A 22,195-nucleotide genomic window follows, 5' to 3' on the forward strand; every position below is an offset into this window, starting at 1 on the left:
TCCATATACTGCTTGTTGAACGGATAAAATACAGCTTCCAGTAAGTATAGACTACTTATGTTGAAAGTCTGTTCGCGGTAATTTAAGACAGGATTTTGGCGACGCCACGGGACTTTGCTACGGGAATCTCACGAGAGGCGATGCTTGAAGAGTTGGCCGACCCATCTTTGGACTTGGCAGGCGGGCCCGCGATCTAGAAGCAATGTTAACATGTGGCTTGGAAATGACCTTCCTTCCGCGGCATATGCCATGCAAATAGCGAGGGCTTGGCCGTCCCCTCGTTCAATCAGTTCAACAACACGATAAGACCACGGTTTTCCCTTGTCTATATGACATTCAACATACCGATGCGCACTTGTATTTTATATCCCAGCTCTACAACCATTTGACAGAGTAAAGAATACATACAAGCCACCGGATTGCTGGTCTTTACCCAGAAGCGTCGTATATTATGAGACGCACGAACCGCTCTCAACACTTACTGTGGGGCCCCCTTCGTACAGGAACTGTACCACTCAGCCTCCTTCGCTTGCTTCCAGATCCCTAACGACTCGCAATGCTATGCAAGGGCTGCGCAGCCGATGTCCCGCAGTAATTAGGCGCATGTACGGCCCTACAAGCGCTTATAGATAAATCCCTTTGTGGGGTCAGACCCGACGAAGGAAGAGGTATTGGAATAAAAGGACAGCAAGTGGCAGGTGGCGACTGCACGCATGAGTAATGCAGGTAAAGCCTGCATGCGCGCAACGATATCTCCGATGTTCGCCTCCAGGGATACCATCTACCATGTGGTTCGTTGTATAGTTCTCGAGGATTTCCTCGAAGCTAGCCCAGCCTGGGACTATATCCTTTATTAAAAAGGGTCCGGCTCATCGATGAGGTTTCTTGTCCATCGCAAATCACTCACTATCCTTCACGCTGCAGATTTTTCGCTATGTCTGCTCGAGCGTTGTTGCTTGTTTCAAGCGCCATTGGTGCTCTAAGCACCCCTGTCTATGTGAGGGATACGGCTGGTTCTACAGCCTCCGTTGCACCAGCCGCTGCCACAGTCTCAGCAGATTCGCCCGCTGGCGCGGCTCTGTTCTCGCAAGAAGCGATACAGCTGACGGAAGACGCGTTAGAAACTGCTTCCAGTCAAATTGACGAGGTTGACGTACTCGAACTATTCGGTTTCGGGGACAACAATGGCGCGGCGGCTTTTGCAACGCGGGCAATCAAAAAGGGCGAATGCAAGGCTTTTCCTGGGGATTCAAACTATCCGAAAGACATTGTATGGCCAATCTTTGATCTGTTGCTAGGAGGAGCACTCATCAAGACAAAACCTATTGCTGCTCCTTGTTACAAAGAGTCTGCGTGGAACAACTACGATGAGGCCAAATGCGAGGATATTTCGGCAAGGTTCACTACCGCTGATGTGCAGTAAGTAAACCAAAAGATCGAGAGGTACATCTTCTCTGACCAACTTACCAGCACGAGTGACCCAACCTCAATGATGTGGCCCCTCTTCCAGGGGCGCACCTGTATGCCCACCAATGAATCCGATGGCACATGTACGCTTGGGGGCTACGCCTCGTACTCGATCAACGTCAAGAACACCGCACAAGTACAACTCGGTGTCAATTTCGCCCGTAACATGAACTTGCGCCTCACGGTCAAGAACACCGGTCACGGTAAGCTGCTCTCCTCCTTTCATCTGATCTCACGAAAAAAAAGAAAAGAAAAGAAAAAAACTGACTTTGAGCCTTGTGTCCAGACTACATTGGTAAATCATCTGGTGCCGGTGCTCTCAGTCTCTGGACCCATAATCTCAAGGACATCCGGTTCATCCAAAACTACAAGTCGGCGAACTACAATGGCCCGGCGTTCAAGGCTGGTGCAGGTGTCCAGGGTTTTGAGATCTTGGAGGCTGCTCGCGACCACGATGTCACCGTGCTTGCTGGCATCTGCGAAGTGAGTAGAATATGATTCTACATGGGTACCAAAACATAACCATTAACCACTCCGCGTAGACTGTTGGATGGGCTGGCGGTTATCTCGCCGGTGGCGGTCACTCACCTCTAGCCTCCATCTACGGCATGGCCGCTGACCAGGTTCTCGCATACGAAGTCGTGACTGCCGATGGACGCTTTGTCACCGCCTCGGAAACCGTCAATCCAGACCTATTCTGGGCGCTGCGCGGCGGAGGCGGCAGCACCTTCGGCGTCGTGACATCGGTGATAGCGCGAGCGCACCCTCGCATCAAAGTCACAAAATCCGTCTTCTCCTTCCAAGCGCCGATCAACGACACAAGCAACTTCTGGCACGGCATCAACGCACTTATGAAGCGCTTCCCGCAGTTCAGCAAAGCAGGAACATACTCGTACTTCTGGATCTGGAACTACGGCACAACGCTCGACTTCCAAATGACGCCCTTTTTCGCGCCCAACCACACACTCGAATCCTTTGACGAGCTTACGCGAGACTTCTTCCAGGAGCTCAGCTCGTTCAATCTCTCCGTGACGCCGAAAACGACGTTCCATGAAGACTTCTACTCGGCCAACAAGGGCTCCTGGGGCGAAGACACGCTGGGCGTAACCTTTATCCGGCAAGCCACGCGGCTGTTCCCCAAGAGCCTGTGGGAGACGGAGGACAAATTCACCGCCTTCTACAACACAATCAAGAACACGGTCATGAGCGGCCACACCGTCGGCGGATACCACATGACGCCCGGCAACCCGCTTGGCGTCGACAACGCCGTCAACGAAGCATGGCGTACCACGCAGTCATTTCTCATCACCGCAAACATGCTGCGGGACAAGGCCACGCCCGCGGAATTTGGAGCAGCCTCAGACTACCTGACCTACACCATCATGCAGCCATGGCGCGACGTGGCGCCCACCGAGCACGGCGGCGGCGTCTACCTCAACGAAGCCGACATCCAGGAACCCAACTGGCAAGTCGACTTTTACGGCCCAAACAAGTACCCCAAGCTGCTTGCCATCAAGCACAAGTGGGATCCTACAGGCGTCTTCTACGCTACTACGGCAGTGGGCAGCGAGGCCTGGGAAGTCCGTGATGGCGAGCAAGGCGCCCAGACGCAGAATGGGCGCTTGTGCCGCCTTTGATACAAGGTTTAGAGGCTGTGGTATTACAGAAAGGAAATCAATCAATCAATCACCGCACTGAGCAAAATGAATATGTACTTCTCGGGCTTGCAATAATCAGTATGTATTACATACTACATCAGGTTTCCTACCCTGACCTGCAATCCTGACTCTCCAAGATGACCTCGTGATTCCTCACACCTCTCAAGTCAGTGTCTGGTCGGAACCCGGCATGATGAATGCTACATCTACACCTCAATGCAGGCAAAGACTAAGCCTGTGCTTACACCTACATCGAGCGCACAGAGGGTGCTGCATGTAACCAAGTGGGGCACCATGGATCCTTGATACGGTTGCAGCGGTCCCGGGCCGTGTGGTAAGGCGGCTCGGAGGACTTGACTCGTGCTCGTGCGCCGGCCGAGTGGGGTGACGGCAGTTCTTTGTGAGAGAAGGGGGGCAGCGGATGCTGTCATGGAGCTTGCAAGGCTCCGCTAAAGGGCAACGTCGCAGACACTTGCACTGCCAGATGTAGGCGTTTTTTTTTCAAAGAAGAGAGTACCATTAACTCACTACACTTACATGACACAGGAAAGAACCAAGAAAAGTTCAAATTCAGGACAGGTGATAGGAAAACCGTTGCAGATCAAGGCCTGTTTGCACAGCGACCCGACTGTTTAGGTGCAGTGAAGCACGCACCAGCGTCTTCTGCTTAGAGAGTGTGTTATAATACCACCTGTACGCCCCCGAACCCAAGACTCCGAACCAAAACACATGAAATACCAGCCTGAGGCACTCTGCGAACTTTTGTAATTGTCGCCAACTTCAGCTCGCCGTCTTTTCAAGTTTTGCTTACGGCATCTCCTCATCGCTAGCATCGAGGATGTCGTACTCTTCGTCCGTCATGAAGCCATCATCGGACTGAAGGGTGACACTCTCGGCATCCTCGAAGAACTCATCATCTGAAGCTACAGTGACGGTACGGGCGACGGTGCTCTTCACAGACGTAGGAGACATGGGCTGGACCGCGACGGTACGAACGACGGTGCTCTTCTCAGAAGCAGGAGACATGGGCTGGACAGTAACGGCTGACTCGTGGGTACTGGACTCGGGTGACTCCTTCTCAAGCTGAGGGAAGATCATGCCAGATGACGAGGGCTCGCTCGCGGGTTCTGAAGCCTTCTCGTCCACGGGAAGCTCAGCGGCGGGCTCTTCAGCGGCGACTTCTGGTTCTGGTGGGGAGACAGGCTCCTGCTTGATGGTAGCAAGAGCAGCCTCGTGCTCCCTACGACGAGCCTCGAGAAGGCGCTCGACAGCAGCCTTGCGAACACGCTGGATGTGCTCCATCTTTTGCTGGCTGCTCTGCTCGAGCTGTTGCAAGTGAGTTTGTCTGACGTGCTTCATCCTCTCAGCCCTTGCCTGAAGCAGGCGTTCGTACATGGGATTCGACTTGGGAGCAACTTCGTAGGTTGTAGCGGAAGAACGCGTAAGAGCAGGTGGCTGAGCAACCTGTTGTGTCTCAGTGGGAGACGGTGTGCCTACAACAGCAATGTCACACCATAGGCGGTGGCCGAAAGGAACGCCTGCGGGGGTCTTCAAGCGCCAGTACGAGATTGCAGTGCCTTCACGCTGGGGTGCCTTCATGACCACGCGGAACTGAGCCTCCTCACCCGGCTGCACGGCACCAAGGACGACGTTGCTCTCGCTAGCCTCGGCGAGATCAGTGTGGCTCAATGGGCGGTTGTTGTCAATGTTGAGCATGTTGTCGCCGCCAACGTGGCGGACACTGCATCCAGAAGGCCAGGCAATTGGTCCTGGGTTACGAAGAGTCCAAGTCTGGACGAATGTGGCGCCTGCAGAGATCTTGGAACCATCGACAATGGTATCGCGGATGAAGTGGGCGTCAAGACCGTCGGCAACCGTGTCAGACCTAGGAATCGGAATGGCTCCTGATGAGACTGGCTCCTTCTCAGCAGGCACAACGACCTTCTCTTGCTGTACTGGCTCGACCGAGTCTACGAGGAGATCACGAATGGCAATCTTCTCCTTCTTGCCTTGAGGCTCCTCGGAGGGCTTCATATCAACAATGGTCTGGACTTGAGTCGCAGCATTGGTAGGAGGAACGACCGCAGTCGTCTCGGTAGCAGTAGAGCGCCTGTCAGCTCTGCGATCACCAAGCCTGGCAAGCTGCTTGCCCTGCTTATCATCGTTGACAGTTGTCACACTGACACTGCGCACAGGTGTCTGGAACTTGATGAGAGGGTGCGTGTGGTTGTGCTTGTTGCTGGGGTGAGCCTCGCAGTTCTGGCAGAAGTCTGTGTCGTGACACACGGCGCACTTGTAGCGGATGCCTTCAATGTACGAGAGATTCTCCTTGTCTTTGCAGAGAGGGCCATCGCAGTAGATGCCGTAGTGGCGGTTGGCACTGTTCATGGGCTCCGCCAGAGGCTCGTAAATCGGAACAAAGCGGTGGCGTGGGTGTATGAACTTGGCGTTCTTGACACACTCGGTGCAGTAGTCCCAATCGGGGCAGTTCAAACACTTGTGGCGGACACCGTAGATGAACTTGTCACAGCCATCGCAAACAGCCGAGTGGCGAACATTCCTACCCGAGTTGCACAGGAAATCGGCAAGCGTGGGCAGAACCGTCTCGGATGTCGCAGGCTTGAAAGCGTGGCCGGGGTGGTGGCCGTGCTTGTTGTTCATGTGGCACTGCATGCAAAGGTCGTAATCGTCGCAAGCGGTGCAAGTGACGAATTCCCTCTCTGCCAGAATCTTGACGCAGCAGTTGCATGTGCGGGTGGGGTCCACTTGGTAGACAACAGACTGCTTTTCGTCAGTGAAGGCGCCTGGGACCTCGCGCTGTTGAGGCGCCTCGGCTTCGGCTTCAGCCTCCGTCTCAGGCTTGGTCTTGGGTGCGATGCGCTCCGTAATGCTGTTAACGACATTGCCGTTCCTGACGAAGCGCTTGACCATCCAGTGGCCGGACCCGGGGCAGTGGACGCCATTGTCCACACATGCCGGGCAAAGATCGTAGTCGCCTCCGTCGCACACGCTGCAGTGGAAATGCTCGTCTTCCATGGGCTCGTTGCAGTTGTTGCAGTACACAACCCACGAAGTGCACAGGCTGCTCGGCTTGGGACGGAAGGCGAGGCTTGGGTTGCCGTTGGCAGCTGTGAGGTGGTTGAAGAGGTCTGGATTTGATGTTAGCCACATAGCCCATGCTTAATCGCGCAGTCCATGCTTACTCTGACGAGTAGTGAAGGCCTGGGGCACGGGAGCCTCGCCCTCGTTGTCCGCCACCTTTGATAGCGAAGCAGGCTTGGGGGGAGGGGTGGGCTTGGACTCGGGGGAGCGAGCGATGACGGGCGAGACAGTCGCCTCGTCCTGAGGAGGAACCTCATCTGAGCTGGGTTCGCGGGCGGGGGGAGCATCGGCAGGTGTTGACTGAGATGGCGCAGGTGCGGGTGCGGGGACGGGTGCGGGGACGGGCTCCTCTCCGGGGATGGACACCCTCAAGCGCAGCTTGAGCTTGGCCTTTGCGGCGCGGAAGAGCGTCTTGTAGACCTGGGGCTTGTCTGCGTCGAGCGTCACGTACGACGCGGCTGAGTCGGAGTAGCGCTCAAAGAGGACATCTTGGTCGGGGTGCAGTGAGAGGATGGTGCGGAGCTGTGCATCACGACAGAGTCAGCATGGTGTTCCTGAGCGGCGTGGCTGTCCGGGGGCAGCGGACATGGCGCTGCGTGTGGCGATACGGACCTTGTCGGGAAGCACATGGGCTCCAAGGTCCTTCAGAGGCAGCTTGAACTTCTTCGTCTGGCCGTGGAACATGACCTTGACGACGATGGGCGTGTCGAGCGTGACGGGGGTGGAGGTGGTGGCCGCCATGATGGGCGCACAAGGCTGGGGGGGCGGTCAAATGCACCGAGAGATGGACAGAGCGACCGCGATGTGCTGGCCACCGCTGCAAGCGAGCGGAGAGGATGCAGCACGTGGGTGGTGCGGTGGTGGTGATGGCGGTGGTGGACGTGGACGTGGACGTGGACGTGGAGGAGGCGGAGAGGGAGGTTGATGGAGTCGCGGAGGCGGAGATGGAGGTGGAGCAGGTGAGACGGCGGAGCTGGACTGGACGTGTAATGGGCAGCTGCCTTGGGTGGGGTCAGTGCTGAGCGCCGGGGCACGCTAAGTGGGCACGACCCATACACCGGAGTGCCAAAGCGCGAGGCAGCAGCACACGCACACACTCGCACTCGCACTCGCGCCTGCTCGCGCCAGCTGGCCGCCTGTCACGTTTCTTTTTTGCTTTTTCGACGTGGCCGCCGCCCGCCAGCAGCCCCGACACGCGCCCCCCACCGCCCCCCGCCGCTGCCACGACGGGACCTGCCTCCAGCGCCCGTCGCCGCGTCAGTCCGCCAATCTGACTGTGGCCTCGCACGTGTGCTGCTGTGCCTCGCCCGTCGGCCGCCGTGCTGGCCGCCCCGTCGCCGCCGTCGTTGTTGTCCTTGTCGTCGCCCGCCACGACCCCAGCGCCTGCAGCACAAGTCACCACCCGGCACCCGCCAGCGATGCTGCTGCAGCAGCACTGTTGTTCTCTTCCCGTGGCTCGCTGTCCCCGAGCTGCCGCCCCGTTGCCCCAATCGGGCGCTGCTCGCCCGATGACGCCATGGCGCCTGCGCACGTGATGGCCCACTGCACCAGCTGATCAGCTGAGATAGCGTTTCACCAACTCAATATACGCCGCGAATGCCGCCGTCCACCCCCCGCCTCACTTCGCCCGCCAAAGGCCCCGAGCGCGCGTAGCCACCGTGTCTTGTCTTGTCGCAGTGAGAGTGCACGCAATCCTGCACCGCCCGCCCTGCGTCTGCGCTTTCCTCAGAGCTGCGCCATGGCCTGCATCTACACTCGGTACACGCTGCACGATTGCTGCATTGGGAACCCGTCTTTTCCTGGAGCACTCGTGTCACGTGCCTCTTTACGCGGCAGCCAATGGTTCTGGTTCCGCGCGGGGCATGACTAAGCCGGAGCTGCCCTAGCGCCGGCCTGCTGCAAGCGAAAATGCGAGCCCCAGAAAAAAGTTCGAAGCCGATGCAGCGCCACGCAGCATCAACCACGCCACAATGTCCAACGACGCCGACATGATGTCCTCCGACGAGGCTGCCGTCGTCCCGAAGAAGGAGCGACGCGACAAAAAAGAGAAAAAGGAAAAGAAGGAAAAGAAGCGCTCAAAGTCCGAGTCCAAAACAGACGTCGCAGATGCCGAAGCTAGCGAAGCACCAGCAGAGACACCAGCAAAGAAGCGCAAACGAGAAACTCTACCCGAAGAGCTTGAGATCGACCTCGCCCTGCCGGAGCCAGCTTCCAAGAAAGCTGCTCGTAAAGCAAAGAAGGCCAAGCTGAACCCTGCATCGACGGCCGGAGATGGAGCAGGCGCAGACACAAAGCCAGGAGGCGAGGCAAACGGGAACAAGGACGCAGATGGCAAGCGATCAGCTTACGGTGTGTGGATTGGAAATTTGCCGTGGTCCGCCACCAAGGACTCGTTGCGAACATTCCTGGCCGAGCACTCTGAGATCCCGAGCGACCACATAACGCGCGTGCACATGCCCCCACCGACAAAAGTCAACCCGAGCTGGACGACCAAGCCCCTCAACAAGGGCTTCGCATATGTCGACTTTTCCACCGAATTGGCAATGTACTCGGCCATTGCCTTGACAGAGACCAAGATGGACGGACGCGCCCTGCTCATCAAGAACGCAAAGAGCTTCGAGGGAAGGCCGGACAAGCCCAAGGCGGAAGAAGCCCAAGACGGTCAACGCGGCGGTAGGGCAGATAAAGCCGGGCATCCGCCAAACAACCGTGTCTTCATCGGCAACCTCTCGTTCGACGTGACCAAGGAAGATCTCCAAGAGCACTACGCTCAGTGCGGGCACATTGACGACATCCACATGGCCACATTCGAAGACTCTGGCAAGTGCAAGGGCTACGCCTGGATCACCTTTGGCGACGTGGAATCCGCCACGTGGGCCGTCAAGGGCTTCGTCTTCAAAGAAGCGTCTGAATTCAAAAAGAAGAGCAAACCCGACGAAACAGACTCGGATTCCGACGCAGACCAGAAGCCCGAAAAGAAGCGCAAATGGTTCATCAACAAGTTCATGGGCAGAGAGCTGCGCTGCGAGTTCGCAGAGGACGCCACCACGCGCTACAACAAGCGCTGGGGCAAGGACAAGCCCGCCAAACCCGTCGACGGCGTCAACCCAGACCGCTGGAAGAACTTTGACCGCCAGCCCCGTACCACCGACACCAAGCCAAAACGCAAAATCGATCCTAGATCCATCAAGAGCGGCGCTGCCCATGCGAGTGCTCCTAGGGCTAGCCAGGCTATCGTCCAGTCTCAGGGCAAGAAGACGACGTTTGAATGATGGATTATGTGGTTTTATTCGCATTCGGATACCCCTACTTTATCAATATCAATATATCAATGGAGAGAAAAAGAGAAAAGATGGAAAAATAAGAGGACTTGGTCATGTGCGTGTGTATATAACGTGCATGCATGCATGCATTCTTCCTGCAACATGATATTATTGCACCTGCTAGGAGAGATCCCATGTCTTCTCAAAGATCCTACATCCTACCCTCAAGTGACGCTGTCATGTTTTTTTATCCAAAACAACGCAAAGCATTCCTTACTGTACTAGGATTGAAGCTGGAATAGCGCAGCAGCAAGTAGATAGACATGGACAGTAGCAATTCGAGGGGTTATTTGAACGGCCTGTTTGACCATTTTATGTATTCATTTATTCGTCCATTCATCCATCTGTCCATCCATCTGTCCATCCGTCCATGCTATATATAAATCCCAGAAACTCCTCCCCCCCCCTAAAGAAAGACCAAACGTAAAGAGAGAGAGAGAGAGAGAGAGAGAGAGAGAGAGAAAAGAGATACTTCAACGCCCAATGGAAATAGCCAAAACACACACGTACACACACACACACACACACATCGCTATTCAACCCGCAATCCGCCTCGCTCACAGGATATTTTCTCACTACGCCGTAGCATGAGCAGCCAGCCACTGCGCAAACGCAGAGGCATTCCTCGTCTGCATAAAGACGGTTCCTGGACCGGTAAACTTGCACACGAGGCCCTCGCCGGCACTAACATTGCTGATGATGCCTCCGCTGGCCACGCGCTCAAGCACGTATTTGCAGTTCCACGCGACGAGGTGGCCGTTATCGATGATGTATTTTTCGTTTGCGACGAGCTGTAGTTCGGGGGGGGGATTAGTGATTTAGCACATAGTCTTGCGACAGAAGGGAGGAAGGAAGCGTAGGAAGAAAAAAAGGGAGAAGCGGGGAACAAAACGTACATCCTTCCTAATAATAGCCCCGAAACTCGTGCACCAAAGCACACCCGTGCCACTAATCTTGTAGATAAACATGCCCTCGCCGCTAAACATGGCTTTGCCGATGCCCTGGCTCTTGTGCTCAATCACGATGCCCTGGGTGCAAGCGAGAAACGCGTCGTGGCCCATACTCCAGGTATCCTTGCCGCTGAGCTTGATGATGGTGATGTCGCCGATGGCGGGGGGCGCCAGCAGGAGTTCGCCGGGGCCCGTGTATGTTGATTTTGACATTTCGCTTCCGATGAGCATTTTCTTGAGCGAGAATTTGACGTTGCCTTTGAGCGTCATGGTGGGGGACATTGCGATCATTGCGCCTGTAAGGGGGTTTCGTTAGCATTTGGATCTCTCTCTCTCTCTCTCTCTCTCTCTCTCTCTCTCTCCAGCATATTTCCAACTTCAGACATATATCCACCATGTTTCCCGCACGAACCAAACACAGACTGGGGCATTCAAAATGGTTCAAACCAACTTACCCGGCTTCGCCGTCAACGGACACCCAATCGCCAATTGGACAGTGAGAATGGTATTTGTATCTCTATGGCTGACGCGATAACTGCCTCCGTTGAATGTGCCCACATCATCCGCAGACACATTCCCAGGCATGGCGTGTGCCAGCGCGCCCGCATACTGCGGCTGCTGCGGTATACTCTGCGGGCTCATGGGCGGCTGTGGCATGCCCGGGTGAGGAGCTTGTTTTTCAGGCGGATATGGACTTGCGCTGGGGCTTCCGGCTGGAAACCCGCCGTAGCCTGGGCTCATGGGCGGCGATTGCGCTTGGCCTGGGGGCGGGTAGTGCTGGAGTTCTGGGGGCGGCGCATATTGCTGCTTCTCGGGTGGGGGCGCATAGTGCTGCTGCTGTGTGTTTGCTGCGCCTGGCGGAGGCGGGTAGTGCTGTTGTTGCTGCTGGAGTGTGGGCGGAGACGAGGGCGGCGGTGGGTACGACTGGCCGCCGGGAGGTGGCGCAAAGTACTGTTGCTGAGGCTGTTGGTCTGGTGTGTATTAGAATGGTATCCAGAGAACAGTGTCTCTTGCCCACGGAGGGTATGGCTGGAGAAAGATGCGATCATGGGCTGAAAGTACCTGGAGGCGCTGGTCCACGTCAGTTTGTATCCCGTACGCGCAACACTCGACTCACGAGGGTAATAGTTTCCGCCAGGCGGCGGAGTTGCTTGGTGTGCCGACATGTTCATGTTTAAAGGCAGGCTTCGGCGCAAAGGCGATGGAGGGGTATCACAAGCTCAGAGCAGAAAGGGAAACTGGGAGAGAAAGAGAGAGGGAAGAGGCCAGGCAGAGCGCGAGAGCGCTTCAGATTAGTCTACAAACACATCATCGCCACATGCAGTATAGACAGGCGTTTTAACCGCGCGCGCCCATTCGTATGCTCTTGGTCAAGCTGCTCAGCCGCCATGGTGCAGCTGTTGGCTGGTGGGGTATCCTGGAGCCGCCGAATCAGCAGCCGGCGCCCATTGGCCTCGAGGCCAGCGCCAAGGTCGTGCGACGGGTGAGCAGCACAAGCGCATCTAGTAGTTCATGCACAAGCTCCTGTGTGTTCTGGAAAAAGACGCCGAAGAAACATCGCCCAGCCCGTTGGGCATGCACATGCGTGGGCGGCCGGGGAGCTCAGGAACGGCCGCAAGCGCCCACCACGGCTGCAGTGCTTGTGCCGCTGCTGATTGGCTGCCAGGGGGTGATATTGGGAATGCACTAACAAGGCACCTTCACACGGGCACGAGAGCATAGCCTTGCTTACTCTTCATCATTCCGGGTCGGCCTCGACCCCAATCCCCTGCAGCTGTCCATAGCATAGACGTTGCATGGTATCTATCATGACCATCTCCATAACCGATGTGAGAGCCTCATTAAAGCAGCCGTTGGAGCGCCCGCTTCCCAAAGCCCCGACCAGCCCAAGCCATGCAATAACGTTGAACATCGTAAACCACATAACACCAACACACCTAGGCCACCATTCTCCGTCTCTTTCCAATCTGTGCAGAGAAACCAGTCTTGATGGCCTGGACCGAACGCCTTGAGCCGCAGCTGTTGCACGTAACGAAGTTGAGACGGTTCTCACCCTTGGACAAGTCCGTGTCGGGCGAGCGGCACGTCTTGCACGTCACGTACTCGACAATGTACCGCCTCAGCACGTTCTCCAACTGTTTTTGCTGGAAACGACCCTTGATAACCAGGCGCTTCTGATCGGCGAATGAACCGCTCGTACCCAATTCGGCGAACAAGAACTGCGCAACGTGCTCGTCGGAGCGCTTCATACGCTTGCAAATCTCGGCGAGGTTGGCAAACACCGTCTTCTTGTTACCTTCACGCATGCACTGTGGCGGCGGGATCTTGTAGCTCTTTGTGCCTGAGCTGGCGAGGTCGGGGTGTTGCGCGTGGAGGAGTGTGAAGAAGCGGCTCAGAAGGAGGTTGTAGCTGATGGGAGTCGTCTGGTCGTGTTGCCAAATGCCAGTGCCCTTCATCATGTCGCCCTCTTGAACTTCTGGCTCTGCGACAGCGGCCTCTTCTTCGCCCTCGGCCTTTTCGCCACCCGCAGCAGCGAGCTTAGCCTCGAAATCGTCCTCGACCTTCTTCTTGGTCGACTTCTTCTTTTTCTTGAGCGCGGCAAAGTCGCCCTCTGCACCTTCTTCCTCCTCACCCTCCTTCTTCTTGGTCGACTTCTTCTTCTTCTGTACCTGCGTCAGTGACGTGCTCCACATCCCAACGTGCGTAGACCCATACCTTCTTGGCGAGGTCAGCGAACATGTCGGTGACCTCGTCGACCTCCTTGTCCTCGCCTACTGTCCTACCGGTCAGTCCATGTTCTGTTATCCCCATACAAGCAATCTCACCGCCACCAGAGGAGTGACCCTCGGCAGAATCTTTGCCGCCGTTCAGCTCCATGGATTTGGTGACGTCGCCGTTGCTGTCGACAATCGTGGCGCCTTCAGAAAATTGAACAGACTTACGAGGCTTGCGTTCGGTTACTTCAGCCTGCATTGGACTTTGGTCAGCATGCGGTTCCTAGTAAAGGGCTTGCAGAGGCGGCGGTGTATGAACGGGAAGTGTGGCACTGTCTGTCGTAACAGAAGGGAAAAAAAGCCAGATGCAAGCCAATACAACGCAACCATGGTAACAGCGCAGCTGAACCATCTCCCCGGATCACTCCAAAGGTAGGTTATTGCAAGGGTATCTAAAGTCTTGCATCCCGCTCTTCTTCCCTGCCCACTTCCCCATTTCGACAGCCGGCGTGGGGTCGAATGACGTACAGTATCAGCCATGATTGCGGTTGTGTCGAGGCGTGTGCCGGTTGTATCGTTGTAATTCTGTCAAGGAATATTGGTCGAGTTGCTGTTATAGGATGGTGGTGGTGGTGGTGGTGGTGGTGAGGCAGGCAAGTGCGTGTAAAGCGGCCTAAAGTTCGCCGCAACACCTGTGTGAGTCGAACGTTCTCAGCCAAGATTTGCATCACGTGACGCGTACCGCTAAGCCCCACCTCCGCTCATTGGTCGCAGCGTCACTTCACCAAACGCGCCGACCGAGTCCGCCAGTGCATCGCGTTTGGACATTTCCTTTGTGTTGTCGCGATCGCCCGTAACGCTCGAGCCACAGACGCTGTACGATCCTTTGCCGGTTTTTAGTCCCCAAATGGCCATGTCGATGAGCAACGAGAGCTTCGTCGAGCCATCCTCGGCCGATGAGATCGACTCCCTGCCCTCGTCCTCGACGAATTCCGAGGCCGACGAAGAGGAATACCTGTCCGATGCGGATCGAGAATGGAGGGAATCACTGCAGCAGCTAGAGCTGTTATTGACCATGGTTATGGTCCCATATCTGGGGAAATACTTTGGCAGGAAAGCCGCGTATTGGGGTGCGTCGTGTTCAGTCTGAAGGCTGACGAATGCGGAATACCGTGCTGACTATGCAACAGGGTGGGCCAAGTTCATGGAATGGAAGTATCCCGTCGATATTGTCTTTTCGAGTCCGACGACGTTCAAGCTAGCTGGAGCAGCCGAGGCAGCCGCGGCACTGTGAGCGTTGGAATGTCTTCAGACATTAATATATTCGAGCATTGGCGTTTACGGCGTTGAACGTATATGATATCCAGTTGCATGGTGGGAGGATCATTACATGCGAGCCTCCTGCTATCATGCGTTGGCATAAGGATGACAGGAGAAGTCTACGCCAGCTCTTAATAGAGTGTCTGCACTTCTCGGTCCTTCTCCTTGTGTCCTTGACACAGCCATACGTATAGTGAAGGCAGAGGTCTCCTCGACAAGAGAGTACTTGAGTAGAGGCTTCTCAGGGGTACCTTTGAGGCAGGTGTGCTGTAACGGTTATTAGAACCCTGTCTATGTAATAGAACTGCAACGATCCATGCTAGGATCTTCAAGTATCTTCTCTCTTCTCTACAGGGTATCAATGATGATTGTTCTGCCAGCCCGTCTTCCCTGAGCATTCCCATCCCTCCATACCTACCACCTACTTCCTCCCCTCAACCATAATAATGTGATACCCCTCCTTCGTCCTCACCTCCCCAATCTTAGGATTCGCCGTCGAACTCGGCTCCAGCTCATACGCCACCTTTTCAAACTCGAGCATCAAGCTTCCACGTACTTTCCAGCCCAAACTACCACCTATTTTATCATCAACATCAACACCAACATCAAAAGAATTAAAAATTTATCAACACAGATATACACAACCATAGGATACAAGAGAGGTAAATAGAGATGAAGACATACCCTGCCTCGCCTTATCCTCACTCATTTCGCGCGCCACATCATCGAATTTAGCGCCGTTGCGCAGTTTCTCGAGCGCCTCTTCCTTTTTGGAGTGCTTCTCGCATAGGATGTGGCGGACGTTGATGCTGGTAGCTGGTTTGAGTTTGGCTTTTGCTGCGTCGGCTTTGGCGCCACTGCTGCTGCTACTGCTGTCGTCTTTGGCTTTGGATTTGTTGTTCTTTGGGGGCATGGCTTTTTTTTTTTGCGTCGTTGGTTGTTCTTGATGGTGCTTGCTAAGTGCGAGTGCGAGTGCGAGCGTGTGTGAGGGATGGAGAGGGGTAAAACGAGTCAGGTGGTTGGGTTGGGTTGGGTTGGGTTGGCTGGGGATAGGTAAGTAGGTGGTAGGTGGTAGGTGTATGGGAGATCAAGTCAAGGCATGAGACTTTCTCGGGTTTAGCGTCTTGAGTAAATAGGTTTCCAAGGAGTAGCAAAGAAGAATAGCGTAATAGCAACTGACATGCGAAAAGTAATGTACATGGCTCGGAGCTCCGATGCGGGGCAGATGGAATAGGATCCCCCAAGTGGGGTTAGACGGGTGACAAGGATAATTAATCAACATAGCACAACACACTTGCGCGGAAGCGGGTCAAACACGGATTCTTTTTTTTTCTCCCAATCTCCATCATACAATATATTGATAAGTGCTCGTCGATTCATGACTCCGCACGTAAACCTCCCTCCCTTTGTGCCATCAGGTTGATGCGTCATGTACAAACAGCCTTTGGGGCTCCAGTATATCCATCTCAACAGTACACCCCACTGACTCCGCATACCGACAATCGGAACGCCGTGGCCCTTCTACAAATTGGGTGTTTGCCCCATGCCAAACAGACCATGGAGGCGAGTGAATGCAATCCGCGGCAGTCCTCCACATATCATCTTGCCGTGGACTCACTCCACAACCTTGATAGACGTTCATGTGCTCTGCTGCCGGTGTTCTCTGTCGTTGTTCCCTGCCGGAGCTCTCTGCTGGCGCGGTTATGCAATAGCCTGCCTGAACCATTCTAAACCAATTTACAACTTGTGAGCATGGACGCCTGCGACTTCATCCGTTGCCGTTCATGACGGTGGCAGCTGCAGGCGTAACCCCATTTTTTGAGAGAACAATATCCATGAAACTCTTGCGGGGCTTGTGCTTCTTTTCTGGTAGCTCCTCGTTGGCATCAGCTAGATGGATTCGTCGCCGCTTGCATTCAGCACGCATGTAATGCAACAACGGACGGAGGCTTTCCACTTTGTCGACTTCGGCGTGAAGGAGCGACTCCTCAACCCAATATAGACCTTCCATGACTGTGAATTGGTTCTTGGCTTCCTTGATGCTTTCCTGAATTTTTGTATAGTCAAAGTCTGGAGCACCTTCCATGGGGAATCGGAAATCTTGGGCTAGAAGTGCAACGTCGTATTGTCGAAGGATGGCATCGCGTTGTGTGCGATTAACAGGGATACGAGTCCACTCGGAATAGGGCGCGCTGAGATGTGCTAAATCGAGCTCGGGAAGTCCAAGTATGCCCACCACCTGGAATGAGCAAACGTACGTCTTGTCGGGCACAGCCTGTGAATCGTTGAGATCCGAGGCGTTTGCGTAGAAGAGTGGTAGAAACACGGCCGAGACACCGAGTTCTTCGCCTGAGAAGTGAAGTGGTCGGTTGGTGCCTAGCTCGCAGGCTCGGCGTAAAGCTCGCGGGAGTTTTGATATGCGGTCCTGGCGTTCGAGCAGTTCCTTTTGTCGCCTAGCCTCTTCTTCTGCTCGTCGTTGCGTCTCCTGCTCTTCTTTGACACGGGCAGCCTCGGCTTCTTCTGCCAGGCGTCGTGCCTCCGCTTCCGCCTCGGCCTTCTTCTTCGACTCTTCTACTTCTGCGGCCTTGCGAGCGGCCTCTTCTGCTTCCTTGTTCTTCGCCTCGGCCTCGGCCGCTGCCTGGGCCGCTTTTCGTTTCGCTTCCGCGTGCGCTTGCTGCTCTTCCAGACGCCTTTGACGCTCAACTTCGGGTGTTGCTGTCCTTTCGGGCGGGGCAGGCGTCGACTTGGCAGATGCGGTGGGAGTTCGCTTCACACTGGCATCGTCGGCGGATGCGTCGGACAGCTTTCGCTTTCGTAATTTGTCTTCCATGGTCTTGTACTTGATCTTGTTCTTGACGACTTTTCGCTCGTCGGGCGAATCGACTTCGGGAGTTGGCTTGGCGCTGAGCGATTTGGCTGGCTTTACGGGTGCCTTGACTGGATGCTTCGTACCATGGTCCTCATCACTCTCGTCTGACCGTTCACGAACCGGGCGTTTGGATTCGTTGTCGTCTGAGCGCGCCTTCAGCGCCTTTCTGACCGGTTTTGCCTCCTCGCCTTCGCTGTAGGACCGCCGCTTGGCTTTGCGTGTAGGAGGCCGTACATCCTCTTCGCTTTCTTCCTCGGATGAATCGTCGTCTACGACACGTTTTCTCCTCTGGCCTTCGCGAGAGGCCTTTTCTTTTCCAGACATTAGCCGTCGTGACTTTTGAGGTGCGGCGGACACTGTAGTAGATTTTGCGAGGTTGGCGCGTTTCGGCTCCGCCTGAGGCGAAGACGAACGCTCTCGTCGCGGGGATGCTTTTCTCTTGATGCGGTTGGCTGAAGGGACCGGTGGTTCTTTTTTCGTTCTTCGCGGGCTTCGGTGTGTTTTCTGGTATTCTTCACAAGCACGCTTCAACATGTCCCTCTCTTCCTCCCATTTCGGCCCATGTCGTTCTTCTGAGATTTCCCAGTATGTCTTGTTGTCTTTGTTTCTGCGGGTCGGATTGAAGTTGTCTTGCTCGAGAAGTAACTGTATGATCTTCAGGTATCCACGCCCAATCGCAACTGTCATGGGCGTCTCTGGATGCTTGGATGGGTCGGGATCGGCCTTGAGGCCACTTGCTAGGAGGATGCTGAGAATGTCGTAATGGCCGCCCCTTGCCGCCGCCACTCCACAGGTAATGTTTGGCTTGATGTTGCTATTTATTAATTCCCCGACAGCCAGAATATCGCCGTCGCCGGCCTTTTCGATGAGGGTTTCAACATTGAACTCGTTGTACAAGAGGCGAGAGGCAGTTTTTGCTTGTTTCTGTGACTGCTCTTGGTCGTTGGACGAGGTATCCACCCGTCTTCTCATTGCTTCGCGTAGTTCTTTTTCAATCTCTGGCGCGTCTTCGTCCTCGTGGTCGAGAACATCAATGGCACGTTGGCCCTTTTTGTTCGAGTGGTGCGGATTGACTTGGCCTTGGTTGAGCAACAGTCGGACTACATCCAAATGCGAGTTTTCGACTGCATCAATGAGCGGCGTGTCGCGGTCATGGCTCTCGCAGTCAGTGCGGCAGCCCTTGCTGATCAGATACCGGACCACGGGCGCCCAGCCGTGCAGCGAGGCCTTTTGCAGGGGAGTGATTCCGGCGTAGTCGGGTTGATCCAGCTCTTCTGGGGCCTCTTCGTAGGCCTCTTTGACAGCCTCCAAGTCGCCCTTTTCACTTTCTCGGGCGAGGCGGGTGGCGCCAAAGCGATCAATCTTTCGATGGGGCATGGTGCGCGCGGGAGAGGTTAGGGCACGGTGCGTGGAGCGCTTGACACGGGCGTGTTGTTGCATGTAGGGCGCAGACATGGGCTGGGGTGAGGTGGAGTGGTCTGAGCTAGATCCCGACCAGTGCTCTTCGTTTGACAAGGCGAGATTGGTGACTTCGCGACGCTTGCGACCGGCAATGCCCGTGGCGGACGACTGCGTCGACTGCGAACGCTTGTGGGAGCGGCCAAAGGCGGGCGTGTCGGTCTTGGGCTTCTGGCGCGGCGGCTCAAAGGGGAACGAGTCGTCGCGTAGCTTGCGCTTGCGGTTGTCGGCGGTCGAGGCACTGCGGCCACGGGATTTGGCGACATGGTTGGGGCTGGTGTCTTTGGTGCGCGTGTTGGGGGACGAGGGGACAGACGTCTTTGCGCCATTAATCTTGACGTGGGAGCCGGGCCGTTGACGGCCGTTGGGCTGGGGCGAGTGGGCGCGCGGCTCCTCCTTGATGGAGCGCAGGCGGGTCGCGTCGTGGGCGGTCGTGTTGTCGTCGTCATGGTTGTCGTCGTCGTGGTTGTTGTCGTCTTCGTCGTCGTCGACGCGCTCCGTCTTGATCAGCTTGGCGTCGGGGGGGTTTTCGTCGCGCGACAGGACGACCGTCTCGGCCTCGGACTCGCCCTCGCCCTCGACATCGGGGTCGTTGTAGCCGTTGGGGTGGGTGTTTGGGTTTGCAGGGAGCTGCTGCTGCTGCTGGTGCGAGGGCTTCCAGGACGCTTCGAGCGCAGCAGGTGGCTTGTGCGCGTGGCGTGGAGAGGAGCTGCGAGGGCGGTCGTGGTGGAGGGCGGCGGGGGCAGAGGGCGTGTTTACGAGAGTATCGGCATTACTGGTCATCACGATATGGGGACAGGACACAGCAGTTCCTGCCTCATGCTGGCTCGGCGGCAGACGTGGGGACGGGGAGGACGCGCGGGCGGCAGGAACACGGCGCTCAGCAGCCCTGGGGGCCGGGAGGGATGGACAATGGCAGCGGAGGCCGCAGCGACGGCAGAGAGAAGGGAGGAGCGCTGGGGGCGGGGGGGGGGTTTGATGGGGAGGGGGTGTGGGAGGGCGGCGCGCAGGTGGGTGGAGGGTGGTGGTGTGTGTGGGTGAGGTGCAGCAGCAGGTGTGAGAGGGTCGAGCGAGACGCCGGAGAGGAGCAAGAGTCGAGAGGCTTGACAGTAGTCGGCAGGCGGCGCTCCACCACTCACCGGCGAGCGCCATTGCTTGGATCCCCGGCGGGCCCCATCTCTCCTGAACACAACCCTGCACACGCCTCCCGCCGGTTTGCTGCTAGAGCTGCTAGACGACGAGCTGCGTGCTGGCTGCGGCTGCGGCTGCTGCTGCTAGGGCTGCGGTGCTGACGGCGACGGGGGCAGGGGCAGCGACGGGGGCAGTGGTGGCGACGGGGGCGATGGTGGTGGTGGTCATGGTCACGGTGATGGTGATGGTGAGGGTGAGGGCGAGGGCGCTGACGCTGCGAGGCCGGGCGGCTCTGTCTATCTGGCACACACGGCGGCCGTGGAGATGCAGTGCTGCGACACGGGCAGCCAAGGCATCATGGGCCTAGGAGTCAGCTGGCGGAATGAGGGAGCAAAGGCTATGTTGTTAGCTGCGACACGTAGTGCACGGAGCGGGTATCAGCTTGGGCGCGGGTCGAAAGCCTTGTCGTCGTCGTGGTGCGTCCACGGCTCCATGCACACGTTGGTGTATGTAGACACACATGGCCATGTGGCGTGCATGCCGTCGTCGAGCAGGCAAGACTGGCACTGGCACTGGCAGGCCTCGGAGCCATGGGTCGAGAGAGCGGCGGCGGCGGCGGCATTGTCAGGCGTCGTCGTGGGCGTGGGCGTGGGCGTGGGCGGCGGTGGTGGTGCTCGCCCCGTGCTCCCCGCGCCCGTCGTCGCTATTGCAGCGCGCAGACTGGCCAACTGCCACTAATGCTAATAAGCTGCTGCTGCTGCTGCTGCTGCTGCTGCAACATGGGATGCGCGCCCCGAACCCAGCAAAAACAAGCGGTCAGCCACTGTCTCCCCCCCTCTCTCTCTGTGCTCTGCCTGGTCCCCCACACCCACACGCGCGTTCCGCCAAGCCCCTCGTCCACCATCATCATGTTGCCGTCACCATCCCCTCCCCCAACACTCTTGCTCTGCACATAGACTTTGCCCATTCCGCCCCATCCGCCCCCAGCCCTTCTCGTCCCATCCCATCCATTCTGTCCATCCCTCCCTCCCTCCATGGCCGACCCCCTCATCCACCCGGCCCTCCTCCTGCGCGCCTTCTACCTCGCCGCCTCACTTCTTGTATCTCGACACCACTTCAGCTGCCGCTTGCCCTCACACTGACCCGCCCTGCTTACCAGGTTCTCGTCATACAGGCTGTTCCTGCACTACGCACCCGCTTCCTAGCCTACGGCCCGCGTGCTACCGACCCCGACGTGGCCAAGGAACCGCGAGCACAGCATCTGCCGTCAGCCGCCAGCCAGGCGCTCGATTATGCCGCCTCGCTGCAGGTTCCCCACGCCTTCTTCGCCCACTTCTACATCACCTCGGTAGCCTGCTCGCTGCTCGCCGCATGGCAGTTGCGCGTCTGGGACGCCACCACCCAGCAGCAGATTGTATGGGGGCTCTTGCTGCTGCAGGGCCTGCGCCGCATGCTGGAATCCTACTGTTACGCTTCGCCCAGCAAGAGCACAATGTTCTTTGCCCATTGGCTCCTTGGTCTGCTCTTCTACATGACCATCAACATGGCCGTCTGGGTCGAGACGCCAGGCCGCACATTCGGGAACGCCGCGCTTGTGCCGGCAGTCATCACGGCCCAGATGCTGCAGCACTCGTATCATGCTTACCTCTACCGCCTGCGGACCGAGACTAAAGGCTACCAGCTCCCGTCTCATCCCATGTTCCCCAATCTGCTCTGTCCACACTATACTTGCGAAGTAGTCATCTACGCGCTCTTGGCCCTTATAGCAGCCCCAGAGGGCAGCATGCTGAACTGGACACTGGTCTGTGCCGCTGTGTTCGTCGCCACGAATCTCGGTGTCACGGCGGTAGGTACCAAGGAATGGTACACGGCCAAGTTTGGTGCCGACAAGGTAGGTTCGCGGAAGAGAATGGTGCCTGGGATATGGTAACGCTCTTGGCTGCAGGCGAAGCCGTTGCTGTAGCTTCTCCTAGAGTTTGTTCATGAAACTCGTTGCCCATATATCCAATGCAAAATCTGCCATCAATTACTACATGCCAAAGTGAATGCAATGCAGTGTCAAAGTATCGAGTGCTCCAACTCGGTAGCTCGTCACCTGAGCTCGTGTTTGCACTAGTCTACATTCGTCCGCGCTACCGGGCGTTTGCCTAAAGCAACAGGCTGCCTCTCACATTGCACCAGCAAACACATTCCTGACGCGCCT

The 22,195-nt window shown here is 56.6% G+C and overlaps 9 protein-coding genes across 9 annotated transcripts; 4 read left to right on the forward strand and 5 right to left on the reverse strand.

The window, feature by feature from the left end:
• Positions 1-934: 934 nt before the first annotated feature.
• SETTUDRAFT_182754 (uncharacterized protein) lies at positions 935-3,146 on the forward strand (the record flags this gene model as incomplete). The annotated part of the gene is made up of 4 exons (XM_008023955.1): positions 935-1,419; positions 1,471-1,670; positions 1,754-1,950; positions 2,010-3,146. 4 exons carry the CDS (start codon positions 935-937, stop codon positions 3,102-3,104), a joined length of 1,977 nt encoding a protein of 658 aa, XP_008022146.1. The 3' UTR covers positions 3,105-3,146.
• Positions 3,147-3,628: 482 nt separating this feature from the next.
• Positions 3,629-7,141, reverse strand: SETTUDRAFT_182755 (uncharacterized protein). The gene is made up of 3 exons (XM_008023956.1): positions 6,840-7,141; positions 6,329-6,749; positions 3,629-6,274 (listed from the first exon to the last, which is right to left on the reverse strand). Exons 1-3 carry the CDS (start codon positions 6,966-6,968, stop codon positions 3,933-3,935), a joined length of 2,892 nt encoding a protein of 963 aa, XP_008022147.1. The 5' UTR covers positions 6,969-7,141; the 3' UTR covers positions 3,629-3,932.
• Positions 7,142-8,218: 1,077 nt separating this feature from the next.
• Positions 8,219-9,499, forward strand: SETTUDRAFT_103703 (uncharacterized protein; the record flags this gene model as incomplete). The annotated part of the gene is made up of 1 exon (XM_008023957.1): positions 8,219-9,499. The coding sequence occupies one exon, from the start codon at positions 8,219-8,221 to the stop codon at positions 9,497-9,499; it is 1,281 nt and encodes a 426-aa protein (XP_008022148.1).
• Positions 9,500-9,997: 498 nt separating this feature from the next.
• Positions 9,998-11,666, reverse strand: SETTUDRAFT_126192 (uncharacterized protein; the record flags this gene model as incomplete). The annotated part of the gene is made up of 4 exons (XM_008023958.1): positions 9,998-10,341; positions 10,447-10,796; positions 10,956-11,471; positions 11,609-11,666. 4 exons carry the CDS (start codon positions 11,664-11,666, stop codon positions 10,126-10,128), a joined length of 1,140 nt encoding a protein of 379 aa, XP_008022149.1. The 3' UTR covers positions 9,998-10,125.
• A 557-nt stretch (positions 11,667-12,223) lies between these two features.
• Positions 12,224-13,844, reverse strand: SETTUDRAFT_167174 (uncharacterized protein). Its single transcript, XM_008023959.1, has 4 exons — positions 13,743-13,844; positions 13,326-13,467; positions 13,216-13,274; positions 12,224-13,163 (listed from the first exon to the last, which is right to left on the reverse strand). The coding sequence occupies exons 1-4, from the start codon at positions 13,752-13,754 to the stop codon at positions 12,438-12,440; spliced, it is 939 nt and encodes a 312-aa protein (XP_008022150.1). The 5' UTR covers positions 13,755-13,844; the 3' UTR covers positions 12,224-12,437.
• Positions 13,845-14,127: 283 nt separating this feature from the next.
• Positions 14,128-14,508, forward strand: SETTUDRAFT_102441 (uncharacterized protein; the record flags this gene model as incomplete). The annotated part of the gene is made up of 2 exons (XM_008023960.1): positions 14,128-14,344; positions 14,405-14,508. 2 exons carry the CDS (start codon positions 14,128-14,130, stop codon positions 14,506-14,508), a joined length of 321 nt encoding a protein of 106 aa, XP_008022151.1.
• Positions 14,509-14,955: 447 nt separating this feature from the next.
• SETTUDRAFT_158872 (uncharacterized protein) lies at positions 14,956-15,447 on the reverse strand (the record flags this gene model as incomplete). Its single annotated transcript, XM_008023961.1, has 3 exons — positions 14,956-15,110; positions 15,219-15,365; positions 15,405-15,447. 3 exons carry the CDS (start codon positions 15,445-15,447, stop codon positions 14,956-14,958), a joined length of 345 nt encoding a protein of 114 aa, XP_008022152.1.
• A 447-nt stretch (positions 15,448-15,894) lies between these two features.
• Positions 15,895-20,223, reverse strand: SETTUDRAFT_126200 (uncharacterized protein; the record flags this gene model as incomplete). Its single annotated transcript, XM_008023962.1, has 2 exons — positions 15,895-19,545; positions 20,098-20,223. 2 exons carry the CDS (start codon positions 20,218-20,220, stop codon positions 16,303-16,305), a joined length of 3,366 nt encoding a protein of 1,121 aa, XP_008022153.1. The 3' UTR covers positions 15,895-16,302.
• An 803-nt stretch (positions 20,224-21,026) lies between these two features.
• On the forward strand, positions 21,027-22,009 carry SETTUDRAFT_145957 (uncharacterized protein; the record flags this gene model as incomplete). The annotated part of the gene is made up of 2 exons (XM_008023963.1): positions 21,027-21,092; positions 21,152-22,009. The coding sequence occupies 2 exons, from the start codon at positions 21,027-21,029 to the stop codon at positions 21,920-21,922; spliced, it is 837 nt and encodes a 278-aa protein (XP_008022154.1). The 3' UTR covers positions 21,923-22,009.
• Between the last annotated feature and the right edge of the window lie 186 nt (positions 22,010-22,195).

The sequence above is a fragment of the Exserohilum turcica genome (genome assembly GCF_000359705.1).
Source record: "Exserohilum turcica Et28A unplaced genomic scaffold SETTUscaffold_11, whole genome shotgun sequence".
NCBI classification, from domain to species: domain Eukaryota; kingdom Fungi; phylum Ascomycota; class Dothideomycetes; order Pleosporales; family Pleosporaceae; genus Exserohilum; species Exserohilum turcicum.